The sequence below is a fragment of the Corvus brachyrhynchos genome, unplaced genomic scaffold, assembly GCF_000691975.1.
Source record: "Corvus brachyrhynchos isolate BGI_N302 unplaced genomic scaffold, ASM69197v1 scaffold6, whole genome shotgun sequence".
NCBI classification, from domain to species: Eukaryota; Metazoa; Chordata; class Aves; order Passeriformes; family Corvidae; genus Corvus; species Corvus brachyrhynchos.
In genome coordinates, this window is record NW_008238632.1 from 2,880,405 (window position 1) to 2,894,203 (window position 13,799).

General features: G+C 43.4%; 1 protein-coding gene across 1 annotated transcript in view; it reads right to left on the bottom strand.

The window, feature by feature from the left end:
• Nucleotides 1-13,536, bottom strand: part of TXLNB (taxilin beta) — a 39,798-nt gene extending 26,262 nt beyond the window's left edge. Inside the window, exons 1-3 of the mRNA XM_008635984.2 lie at nt 9,276-13,536; nt 3,555-3,971; nt 1,524-1,615 (exon numbers count right to left, since the gene is read on the bottom strand). Of these exons, the coding sequence (XP_008634206.1) occupies nt 1,524-1,615; nt 3,555-3,957 (495 nt within the window). The 5' untranslated portion in view covers nt 3,958-3,971; nt 9,276-13,536. The remainder of the gene's footprint in view (nt 1-1,523; nt 1,616-3,554; nt 3,972-9,275) is intronic.
• Nucleotides 13,537-13,799: the final 263 nt, after the last annotated feature.

Genomic DNA, 13,799 nt, shown 5'->3' on the forward strand with positions numbered 1-13,799 from the left:
CCCCCCCCCGGCTGGCATGCCTTCTCCCTCCCCCAGCCCCTGCTCCAGCCTGCTGTGTGCACACAGTCGTACGGACTGGGCCAGGGCATGGGCTGGCAGGGAAATAATACATTGCTGGGTGGCTGTGGGGAAGGGTTGGTGCTGCATTGGGACCCGAGGACTAGGAACCTCTGCAGCCACAGTCAGCCCCAGCACTACCTAAAGCAGGGGAAGCCACTGCTAGCACATCTGTCACACAGCTACACCTTCCCTTGGGCTGAACTGCAACAAGTGTTTATGTCACCACACAGCTCACCAGACCAGGGAGCTGATCTGGCTGGAAAACAACTCAGCAAAAACAAGACGTGATCTGAAGTGTGTGATGGGGATGGACAAGGGGGAGCAGGGAGAGCAGCCACAGCTACAGCCAACTGCTGACAAGCCATAAATCACACTGTGTCCCTCAGCTGCTCTGAGTGAGCAGGGTAAGGCTGTCTTCAACAAGGTTTTAGTTGTATTTACTGAATGATTTATTTCAGTGACATTGCACAGTATGTCAGAAACAAGTGTTCAGTATTTTTGTTTTAGCACCTTTCTCCTGCATGGGCTACTGGCAATATGGCCTCTGTTTTACACAGTACTCCAACGCCATTTGAATGCAGTGGAGAGTACTCTATAGAGGAAGAAGACCTATTTCAGTTAATCCGTGAGCATGAAGTCCCTTTAAGCATGAGATAAACTATGAAAAGCCTGAGCCAAATTTATGAAATCAGAGGATTTTACATGAAAAAAGTGACAGCTAAACTTCGCTTCACATTATGATGAGACATGGACACATCTGTGCATAAAACCAATTACAGAGTTCATGTTCTGCTTCACACATTTTTCAGCACTCCACAAAGTGTAAAATGCTGAAGCCTTTTCATTTGTAAGATTTCCACAGCTTATGGTCATATAGTCCTTTGACTACACAGAAAAAAATCCCTTCATCTGGAAATAACCCATCTTAAGTGCGGGAAGAACAGTCAAGTAGGTGGCATTGTTACAGGGGTGACATTATGGCGGCAGAGGCTTTGACTCTTTATTTCATTGTGTTGTGGCTTCTCTTACAAGTAGTCTCAGTTGTCTATTATCTGCTTCCTAATATAGGAAGCTTTATACTAAGTCCTGTAGTATTTTCATTTTGATGAAATCACCAATACATAATTTAAAGCAATACCCACAACAGAGGCATGCAAAACTCCTTGCAGGAGGTGAAGGCAGGAGTCTAGACACCAGTCTCCAGTGTGGGTCAGTTTGGTAGATTTGCCTTAAAGTACAAATATTCTGTCTTATCAACTTTTTGACCTAAGTCTTGTTTTCCTCACTTTTAACTTTTTTTCTCTTTTTCACCCACAATTATCTGACCATGACAATTGTTCTGGGATTCACTTATCAGGACAGACACTACTGCTACATGAGGTTTGACCACGCTACATGTCATGTATTTTTTATACCTTCTTGTATAGACAGTTCGTACAGAAAAGAGCCAATGCAGTACTAACCAGCTCTGCATACTTCTTAAACAACAGGTCCAGCTTCTCTTCTGGAGTATTCAGCTTATTCAAACTTTGCATCAGTAGGGTGGCTTCTTTTCCTTAGAAAAAAAGAAACAGATTTGATGCTAGAGGTGGTTTGTAGCTGATGTACTATTATGAAATTGGTTGTTTGATGCATGCATCTGTAAAAACACAGGGTGAAATGAGGCACTTTGGAAAGAAAGGAATAATTTTTGCTATAAATTTCTGGGTTTGTCTTTGCCCCATAAGAACAAACATGCTAGAACTTTCCTCCATTTCAGACCTCAGTAATGTGCTTTCTTCTAGCAAAATCATTGTCTGTGGAATGCTTTTGTCCTGTGTAATCTCATTGTCATTCAATGTTTTTGCAATATGATTAGGTCAGACACATGGCACATTTGACTGAAATAGGACAGAAAAGGCCTGGACCCCAAAGGCTCAGGAACAGATCTCTTTGCAAGTGAAAGTGGATCAAATCTGGTGTACTCAGCTCCTTTGCTGATCAACCCACACAAGACATCAGGAATAGTAAGTCAGATATGGAGACTATGGTATGGAAGTAAACAATCAGAGAGTGGTAGAAACTGCCAGCCAGGTCTGGGCTATGTGATACTGGTGTAAATCAGTTCCCTGATGTAGTGAAGAGAGCTTGTATACCAGAGACAGCCTAATAACTCCCTGGGTGTGCAGAGCTAAATCACTGCACAGCCAATTAGGTATTACTTCTTCTCTGATACCTCTTGGTTTTCATTTCGGCCCCAGGTACAAGCGGAATCTTGAGCATTGATTGTTCATCAAGTACAAAGCGTCCCTGATGTCCCTGGAGATACAGTTGCTGGTGGTCCCAGGGGCTTGGACATGCTTTTCCAAATGCTCCTCTTTCCCAAGGCTGTGAGACAGAATTTGCCTTCTGCTTTGGGCTGGACTTTTTCTTCTTCAAGTCTAGTGCAGTCCAGGAGTACTGTCTATGGAGAAAATCCTTTATTTCACACTAAGTTCTCTCTACAGCATCAGCACAAATAAGTTGAAGTGAACTAAAATCATATGCTGGTGTGAACCGTCACAAGTGCAGATGGAGAACTGTGTTTTGGTAGGGTTTTCACTGAGCTTGCTGAGGTACCAGTAACTGCACCAAAGCCAAGGCAATAGAAACTGAGGAACTTTCTTCTGGACATTCAAAGAATTTTTGAGAAAAATATCCATGCTCTGTCCTATGCTTAGTTCCTTGTCTGTAAGAATGTCCTGTGGTGATTTCTTTACAGGCTTAGTCTGCATTTCGGTTCGGGTTCTCATGCAAAGGAGAGACTTGAAGATTGGCTGGAGTTAAATGTAGGAAGGGAAATAATTTACATGTATGTTAGATTGGGATGTAACTACATTGCTCTCTAGTGGCTGCCCAGCAGAAAGTACATGTATACAAAAACTTGCTGAGACTTCTTTCTAGCTCAACTAACAGCCCTGCCAGGGCTGAGGTATTAGAGAATAAATGTATTGGCTTATTTCATATATATTATATGATGAGTCCAGGGGTTTGCTAAATGAAAAATAACCTGGGCATGACAGTGACTTTATTCTGCAGGTTGCCATGCCACATAGTAGCACCATTATTACTGTTGTGACCTGTGAGTAGTCATACCTGACAAGACAGGACAAGAAAACATTCACTGAGATACAAATGAGAGGCTGGGTTTTCCTTCATCTAAAAGAGATTTTGTGCAATGTGTCATCGGACTGACAGCTTTGGCTGACCAGTTTGGGTGGCCCAGTAGTACATCAGTGTTGTGTGATAGAATCCTAAACTTTTATTTTTAAAGGACTGATATCTGATATAGCCTTCATATTGGGTAATGCCAAAAATAATGATCAGTTACAGAAAAGTTGTAAGGGTCACTGTAATTTTCAGCATAGCTGTAGATCCCTATCATCCACACCAGAGACTTAACATGGTGAAAAGCAAGGACCAGGGAGTTCTTACTTGAGTTTGCAGAAGGGGTGTGTGACTATGTAAATACTTGCCTAGTCCCTTCAGGATTTTTTTCTCCAGCTTTTGCTCCTTGTTGCCACTGAGCTCCTTCGCTTTGGAAGCATCCCCAGGAGCCGGCTTCTCTTTCTCACTCTCCTCATTTCCATCTTCATACTCTGCATCCTCCAAGCTGCCTGGCTCTCCCTTCTCAGGCCTGTCGGTTCCTGTAGCAGTGCTTTCTTTCTCCATCAGGCTTGTGGCAGACCCGTAGGTTTTAATGATGTCCTCCAGCTGCCGGCTCAGCTCCTCTGAGATGTCACACATGGCTGCTTTGGGCCACGTGCTTGTCTGCTCCATGGGGGCTGGAGCAGGGGATGGCAGGCCAGGGGCAGGTTTGTCCCCACTCTGCCCTTGGATGTCCTGCCCGGGTGAGGTGGAAGACTGTTCATTCTCCATGCTTGGTGCAGTACCTGACAAAAAAACAAATGGAGGGTTAATTTACAGGTATACAGAATTAGTCATCAAGCTGTTCCTAAAACTTGGCCAGCATGTGAATGATTTTGTGTGAAATTTGGGATGGCAGCTTATCCATTGACTCTGCCTTGACAAATATATCACACATAGATAAATAACCAAGGTGATTTGCCTGCAAAGAGAAAAGCAAATTACATACTTTCCAAGAGAAAACCCAAATCTAACATTTAAAAATGAAAACCTCCTATTCCTACTGCCAGCAATGACACATGAAATGACACCCCAGTCACTTATACCATTTTCGTTCCCTCATACACTATTTGCCACATGTTTACTTTTCTTGATCTGTTTACCTGCAATGCTGGCTACCGATGCTTCACTTCAGAGCTGCATGTTTCATTTCCTGTTTCTCTCCTGTTGGCACATCTTAAGTCAATAATCACATGTTAATTTTCTGTTTTTTCGTTTTCCCTCTGAATCTCACGTTCTTTTCCTCAGAGTTTGAATTAAAACGCAGGGGACCGAGAATTCTTTTTCGGACTTAGTTGTTTATTATATCCTATCTATAATACAGCTGCATTGGATGTGCCTCTTAGTTGGCAGGGTGGAAAATGGCCCCGAGTTCTAACTTTCAAGGCCTTTTAAAGCCTAAATCAACCAATTATGAAATACCAAGTAGTATGTTTTTACTTATAATCCAATAACTAACCTTTCATGATCTGCACTGCGGGTTTTTTTATCCAATAACAGAACCCCTAGATTTGTGAAGAAGAAGGAGAAAGGAGAAAGGAAGAAGAAGAAGAAGATCCACACTCCAAATCCTCCATATTGTCACAAATATATATATTATTATCCCAGAAACCTAAATTCTCTAAACCCAGGGTTCCAACAATCATGAGAAATATTTTAAATTAAATTGGTGCACCAAAAATTGCTCTGTGTCCTTGGAAAGCCCAGCATGGTGCTTGATCTACAAGAGACGTGGTTTGGTACCATCACAATAACAGCAAAGAATAAGACAAACAGCTCTAAACCATCTTTCTCTTGTACTTGCTGCATGTGGCTGACAGCTTCTTTGACAAAGTAAAAAATACAGAATAAATCACAGTGAAATAAAATCAACCACACAACATAATTTGATAGTCTGTGGTGTTTTATGGGGCAATTTTCAGCTAATTTATTCCCAGTTTGCAAAGGGAAGCTTTCGTTTTCTCGCATTTTTGAGCAGCTGCACTTAGCCAGGCAAATACAGAGCCCCCAGTGTACCTATGTTCCTGTTCTGGCTTACCCAGGACCTGGCAATGAGGGTGTCAGCAAGAGCGTCCTGGGCACCAGGAAAACTCAGAGTAGTGAAGGCCCCTTCCCTCTCAGAGGGAGAGGATGCTGGCACCTCTGTGTTGCCCTCAGGAAGTAGTGCAGGGGTGTGGGGTGCACAGCTGGGCCTTGCTTTGCAACTAGCCCCCACTGCTGCTTGACCGCAGATTCTGTACTCTTTCCAGCCACAAGTCCTTTCTCTCTCTTTTCCAGACTGATTTTTGTTCCTCTCTTTAATGATATGATTTACTATGGTGCCAGTGTGGAAGGAAGAAGGGAAGAAGCTTGCTTGGTTGGTTCTTTCCAGCATCTGAAGTGGTTGCTTTCTTATTTTTTAAAAGACAACTTGCTTTGAAAACACAGAGCTAACTGGGAAGCATTTTGTTCTCTGTTCAAACAGGCTGTAACATATATTTTCTATAGTGTCTAAATTTCTACAGCTTTCAAAATTGTAAACTAACATGGCCAAAGGCATTATATGATAAGAGAGATGTCATTTACTGTAATAAATGACTTGGTGTTATTAAACCCTCCGCAGTCAAAGTGATGTTTGGAAGTGCAGTGATGGCCATCACTAAGGCAACATTTTTCAAGATTTGATTTTCTAGCTATATGACCAGGCTTGCAGATAAGATAGTCAAACAAGTTATCATCTCTCAAGCAAATAATTGAAAGCTTTGAGTGGGGCTCAGGAAGTGCTTGAGTGGGGCTCAGGAAGTGCTCGCTATAAATCCATGCCCCTGCAATCCTCCCAGAGATACAGCTTGCCAGCAGAAATGGCTCAGGAATGCATTTGGACCTGGTCTCACAGACCTGTTGCACAATTGCATCCCATTCTTTCCTTACTCCTTGTGGCATAGTCATTATATCACTGCAAAATGATTGTAAAATTATATCTATCTGATGTCATATTGAGTTTAATTTACATTGAAAAATTAGACCCTTTATGTGCAATTTAGGTAAATAATTCCAGATAGCACGAATGTTACCCTCCTGTTTGTGCTCTTTTTTAACTAGAGTTAATTGACTGCCAACTAATTCAAGGTCAGTAAGAGTATTGTAAAGGCTAAGCTAGATGCTCTGTAGAATATGTGTTTATCTCTGACATGTTCAGGCTAGTGTTTACTATTGCAATCATTAATTTGAGCTAATTGGCAGTTGGCAATCAATCAGCTAGAAAACCCAGGACTACCAGCTCTTGTTTAGGCAGAATAAAACTCTCATAAAGTATATTTCCAATTTAAAATAGCTGTTTTTGTAATATGTTCATCACAGAGGGAGAACAGGATTGCAAAATGCTCCATTTCCAAATATTAATTTCTTTTCTGACTATCTCCCCTTCCTTGTAAGTAGGCTCAAGTCGATGTTCTCTCTGCACCCCAACTCTCTCCCTTGGCTGCCTCCCAACTCCCAACTTCATCACTCATGCGGTAGCACTGTCTGGCTAAAGGTTTCCCCTTACATGAATCACAAAGCATGTCTGCAAATACAGTAGGCTTTGAATCAACAGTGGCAATTGATGTATGCATGGTGTGTCTCAGTAACAAGGGAAAAACATGCGTGAATGAAAGAGAAACTGGACGTTTAGAATCAAGGTTCTAACACAAGATGTTTACAAGCTGGCCTTGCAGGAAATCTTCCCTAACATACATTCCTGGCTAGAAAGGGATTAGTTATAATCAGTCTGAAACCATGGCAATTCACATCTGCTGAGTTTCCATTCACCAGCCCAGAAGGGTAAGGAGGCAGGAAACCTAGAAATACACAGCAATGAACTTCTAACCTAAAGGTGCCCATCTGCTGGGTCATACTGGAGGTTTTATTTACACACACAAATAACTCTACTAATGTTTTATTTTGTTCTTCTTCAGGCTAAACCAGAGGTCTGATAACCGCTTTCCAGCACAAACACAATCCTTGTGAAGATTTCTCTACCTTGTTTTGCACAACAGCTTCCACAGCGTTGCAGTTTATGCTGAGGGAGACATAGCATCTGAGAGTTGCCTGCTTACAGCCTTTGATGCTGGGAGATTTTACTGCAGCTGGCCCCAGTTCTCCCTTGTGCTCTAGCCTGCTTCATCTTGATGCACATAAGGAATTCTCCCTTATCAGGCCATAAAAGACTTTTGGTGTCAATCTCAGCAAGACCCAAAGTGTTTACATTATATGCTATCTTAAACACAGTAATGCCTAAAAATTATGTGACTGAGTCCAGAAGAGGAATTCCTTGGTTTTTCAGACTTGCCCAATTTTTGACTACCCACCTCTTGAGTTGTGCAACTCCTACTACCACTACTGCTGCCTCCAGGCACCTGAATTTCCAACACAGCCTTATCCTGTTTCATGGCGAGGGGGAAGACTGACCAGTCTGATTGAGTCTGAGCATTGCATCTTGTTTACTCTTTTCCTCCTGCATTCCCAAATCCTGGAACTGTTCCACAGCTGTGAGATCAGCACCTTTCTTGGCCCTGGTGTTTTGGCTGGAAACTTGGCACTTGTAGCTGCTGCATACAAATAGTTGCTGTGGTCCACCCCCAAGGGTGCTGCTGCCTCCCCACTGTGAGAAAGACTGTTTGCCATTCTCCTTCTTCCTCTGTTAAGAACTTGGGAAAACCCAGGACAGAAACTGAGATTTCAGCATAGCTGAGCACACAGCATAGCCACCGCTGCACCCAGAGGCAACAGCAAAAGGCGTACGCCTCAGATCAGTCTGGTTACATGCTAAGTTTGTTTGTCTGTAACTATATCCCTTAATATTTCACATTTATGGCACAATTTGCCTTCACTGTGCCTTGAAAACAGCCATCATTTCCAAAGTAAAAGGTCAGTAGGCAAAGGCCAGTGACTGATTTAGCAGAGCTGCAGTAGCCATTCCACTGCTGCTAGGAGAACTGTTCTTGTGCTGGGGTGTACCAGCCCACCTCTTGCACTGCTGAAGCCAACACCGCTGCCCAGGCACCCTCCTGGCATGACCAAAACACAAGTTAAGCATCTTCTTCTTAGCTTCTCTTGCAGGCTGCCTTGGAGACTGTTACAGAGTTTTGTTTATCTTTTATAAACAGTGTGCTTCCCCTTCCTTCTCATGGGATTTGCTTTCTGATTTCCTTCTTGCAGCTTGAACTTCTAGAGGGTTTACAGACTGGGCTATATTTAGCTTTTGCTATGTATTCAGCAGAAGGACACATGGCACCTGCTCTGCAGCCAGGAGCTATTTTAAGCTCTTCTAAAATGGGTGACGGTATTTAGCACTTTATGTTCTAAGTTCACATACACACACATTTCTCTAAAACAAAGCTTTACATATATTTGCACCAGCCAACATATGCTGATAAAATCTGAATTTTTATCCTCATACAACACCAGATTGGTCTGCAGTGACACCTCGAAGCAGCAAACATTAAACTCTGGAATTGCCTCTGCTACTGTAGCTCCAATCATCCTCCAGAAAAATACAAGTACCTTCTTACAGTCTAGACACTGCCCTATGTGTTACTTCAGAAAGTGATGATAAAACCAGCTGTATCAGCACGCATTTGAATAGCTTTATGATTTATGCACAATTTTCTAGCACAAAACTGAACAAAAGTTTGGAGGTTTCATGGCAGGTTTCCTTCCATACAGGCTCAGAACCAGACTTGGAGGCTTTCTGAAGCCTCCTACTTCACCTCTCACGTTGCTGAATCATGTCCTGAATCTTGATCACTGACTGTTGTAGCAGACCACCCATGGCCCTCAGTCTCACTTCAACACAAGCTCTACGAAAGTAATCTTAAATTTCTCTGATCACTCTTAAGAGAAGCATTTCTTACTTTCACCAACAACCTTGGATACCTCCCTGTTTTCCTCAGATGTCATGGTGCCCAGACTTTTCCTAGGGCTATTCCTAGAAAATGCGGGTTGACAGACCCAAAGGGAAGTACTTACATTAAAGCCCTTGTGCCATGCCACCAAGCAGTGACAGCAAGGAAGCTGTTCATCAGACTTACCGGAGCAAAGAGAAGAGCTGAGCAGAGAAAAAAGTCAGGCAGAAAGCTCAGACAAGGGCACGCCAGCAACAGGACACTGGTTCTGTAATCCTGCCACTGAGGGGAGAGGGACAGGAAGACCAAGTGAGGAGGGAAGGACAGAATGACACAGGAGGAGCAAACAGTGCAGGGGCTGAGTGCACACTGTGCAGGGGACTGTCTCTGATAGGCGCATGGGGGAGCTGCCTGCTGGCTGGCAGTGTAAGCCAGCTATGTTGGCTATTCCCTGCTCTGACACAGATAGCACGAGACATTAGAGACTCGGGCCCTCAGAAAGACAAAATAAAGGAAGGGAACTTACACAGCTGCTACCCTTCAAATTTAAGCCTTAATCCCTTAATGACTTGACTCCTTGTGCTGTGTGAAATTTGTCTGTATTGACTATGGATTGGTCGAAGTGGGTCGAATTTTTCTGTGTCTACCACAAAGACTGGGACGGATTTCCAAAATGTGAACTCCCAGCTGTGACTGCCCTTTGTAGCCTGGGATTTGGGCAGGATTTGTTAAAAACAGGCTGATTCTTAATCATAGGCTCACTGGCTGGAAGAGACCACAGGATGTCTTTAGCTCAAGCTCTTGTTTGAAGGAAGCTCAGCTGTGATCTCAGATGAGGTCTCTCAGGGCTTTAAAATAGTGTTTAAAACCTCCATGGATGGAGACTGCATGGCCCCCCTGGGAAGCCTGTTATCTGACCTGTCAGGGCACTGAAAAGTTTCTCTTTCTACCTAGCCTTAACCTCCCTTGTTCCAGCTTGTGCCTATTGCCTCTTGTCTTCCCACTTTACACTCCTATAAAGAGCCTGTCTCTATCTTCTTGATAATCTCCTCCAAAGCTTTCCCAGGCTGAACACCCAACCACCCCTCACAGGATGAGTGCTCCAGAGCCAGCCGCCATGGGGCTCCTCCACCACATTGACCAACTTCTCCATTAAGGCAGAAGTGCTGAAGGAGGTGACTGCGTGTAGCTTCCCCCCGATCCCATCAGCTCCCAAACAAATATTGCTGCCAAGATAACCTGCCTGACCTACTTTCTGCATATGACCATGCTGGCTCATATTGGCCCAAAGCTGTTGATACAAACAAGCAGAGACTCACCAGGGAGCTCAGCTGCGCGCTGCTTATGCAGCAACCAGCATTTCCCACGTCTGTGACCCACAAGCCATTCAAGCACCATCTTGAGATGCCATATCACCTAAGCACCATCTGCTACCCACTCCCTAGAAGGAGATGTAGGTCAGTTTAATGCACAGATATGCAAACAATGGAGGAAAGAAAGCCTGGTACTGGAACTGGAGCCAGGGCTATGAGAAGAGAAATGGGACTTGGTCTCCAGTGAAAAACAAAAGGTGGCAAAACAAATGTATACTACAATGATTTGGATTAAGCCTTCAAACCAATCCATGGCAACAGAGGAACCAGAAATGCTTTGTGCCTAATTTACAAGGGATGTCAGAGAAAGCTGTACTGGGCAGCTCAGTATCAAGAAGTACCAGCTCAGAAATAGTCTGTATGTTAGCAGCATCTCAGACTTTTATGGGAGAGGACTAAAGGTCTTCCTATATTTGTGGAGACAATGGGGCAAAAAGTTCATATTTGGGGTGGTTTCTCATTAGTCTTACTTCTATACTTGGAAGAGGCAGCTCCTATGATCTGAGGGTGCACAGACATTGTGTCTTAAGGGAAAATCAGTTCTTCCAATTCTTTCACACACTGGTGGTGGCTTGGTAGTGTTCCTAAGGAAGTCACAGATTTAGGGATACTGAAAAGGAGTGAGCTTGCAAGGTCAGGGGCTCCTGTAGAAAATCTTTTGGAGCGGGTTGGAAACTGGCTGGCTGTGTTTTGAGAGAAGATAAAACTCTAGGGATGTTTGTGACAGGGCAGTGTGAGAGATCAGAATAACAGTGAAGATAAAACTGTTTGTATGGGCACTTTGTGCTCCTCCTGATTTGACTGAAGAATTCTCCTGTTCCAGTCTCTGTTAATTTTTCTTTTGTAATAAAATCAGCTCTGAGATCAAAATGCACAACTGAGCTATCAAGGAACTAAGTAACAACTGAGCTGCAGAAACTTACTTCGGCATATTCTTACCCCTTGGCAAACACAAGGCAAGATGTGTTCAGCTTTGCTCTCTTTCACTAGCTATTACATGTCAGCTCGTTTTTGCAACAGCCTGACAGCACGCACAGGACCCCGCATCCCAGCTCAAATGACATGCTGGGATTCACTGGGCACTGGGAACTTGGTCATGTCCTTCAGACATCAGAGTGTACTGATAACAAGAAATTAGTTGGGGTCCTTGTCTTCATTATAAAAATCAGCTACAAGTAGTACAAAGCTACATATTCTGAGTTATTCCTAAAAATGCAAGTAAATATAACAGTCTCTGGTGCAGTCAGGAAATAGAAAGGCGCAGATAAAATCATTATTCCTAAGTTTGTGGGGAGTATGTAGGTGTAGCTTCAGAAGATTAAAAGGGATCTGCTGGATTTTGGGCTGTGAATTGAAATAAGCATCTTAAGAAATGTAAAGGGAGACCCAGACAGAGAAATTTAGAGGCATGTATTGAAACTGCCATGCAGGCCATTTACATGCTGAGGACAACCAACTCACTGGCACTTGGACTCCTCATGCTGGGATGGTTACATCTGGCCAGCTCAGGAGAGAGTGGACTGAAAATGCTTTCTGTGAAGCCTGCACAGTGTCTGAAGTTTCAGCTTTTGCAATGTTTTAGGCATTTCATGTCCCTGTTTTGGGGAAAAGAAAGAAATCATTCTCTAATATATGAGAGAGAGGAGAAATGTACCTTCCTCACATTAAAGCTGGATGACTCCTTGAGAATCTGCAGTAATAAAACTGAGTTTATTTCACTGGCGTGTTCAGCTATGAGCTGGATTGCATATCAATAACCCTACACTCTCTGTGTTGCACAGTGGGTTTTCCATGGAGGTCACAGGGAATGTCACAAAAACTGCCTATTTCTGAGTTAAACATAATCATCAGCAGCATAAATCTGTTGAAGCCAGGGGAGGAAAAAAATTTCCACCTATATTTATCATTTGCTCTATATAATATTAAATGTGTCCAGCCTTACCAAATGGAAAGACAAGTTCATCATTAAGTCAACATTATTGAAGCTTTGGTTTTTCTTCCTATCCTTCTCTGACATACCTTTTCCCTTTTTTGCCTAGGTGATTTTCCACAGGTCCAACATTCAGCCCTCACCTGCTGATGCTCCCTGCTCTCCTCACTCCCTCCAGTGCCAATGTTGCTTTTGGGAGTTTCGTGTGCTCTTTCTGTGTCCCACAGGATGGTTTAGGTGAAAGACTGATGGTTCATGTTTAGAGTCTCTCTCTTAAATGCTCAAGGGCTTTAAAAAATGCAGACTCTGAAGGCAATACTGTATTGGTTAAAACCACTTGAAAAAGTTTTGAGGGTTTCTTTTTCACCACAAGCAATGTAAATGGCAAGCCTTATTTCCTCTTCCACCTAAATGAAAGCTTAGTTTCTACAGAAGCCCTAATATCCCCTAAAAGCCATACAGACTGATTTGTCCTGCAGGCCAGACTTTTGACAGAAGGCAAAGAGGCTGCAGAGGTTCTCCTGCCTTCTGCACTGGCAAGGAAAGGGCTGTCTCCCCTCTGCAACCTGTAGCTGCTCTGCTCCATGAGACCCTGCTTGCCAGCAGCAGAAGAAAATTTGGAGATTAGCATTTGCAGTCCTGTCATACACAGGGATGCAGACTTCAGTGCACTGCCATGGTCTGCTACTTCAGTGCCAGATCTGTATCAGTGAGAGTAAAATTTTTTTATTCTTGTGCAGGAACTTCTCTAAGAAACTGAACGAATTTTTCATGGCTTTCCTCCTGAACAGTTTTTGGTTTATTTTTTGATGGATACAGGTTTTTCAAATTGTAGCGTGATGGGACAGAACCTTTTGTGGTAAAACCACTATTTCAGTCAATTATACTAGAAACTTAACTGGAAGGTCAAACACATCCTGGGCTGCATAAAAAGCAGCATCACCAGCAGGTCAAGGGAGGTGATTCTCCTCCTCTACTCTGCCCTCATGACACCCCACCTGTCCAGCTCTGGGGTTCTCAGCACAAAAAAGATGTGGACCTGTTGGAGCAAGTCCAGAGCAGGGCTACAAAAATGTGGGAGCACTTTTCCTATGAAAAAATACTGAGAGAGTTCGGGTTGTTCAGCTTGGAGAAGGGAAGGTGTGGGGAAACCTTATAGCAACCTTCCAGTACTTAAAGGGAGCTTATAAAAATGAGGAAGAGGGACTTTTTACATGGAGAGACAGTGATAGGACAAGGGGCAATTGCTTCAAACTGAGAGATGGTAGATTTAGATAAGTTATAAGGAAGAAATTCTTTACTATGAGGTTGGTGAGGTATTGGAACAGGTTGCCCAGAGATGTTGTAAATGCCCCATTCCTGGAAGTGTTCAAGGCCAGGCTGGATGGGGTTTTCAGCAACCTCGTC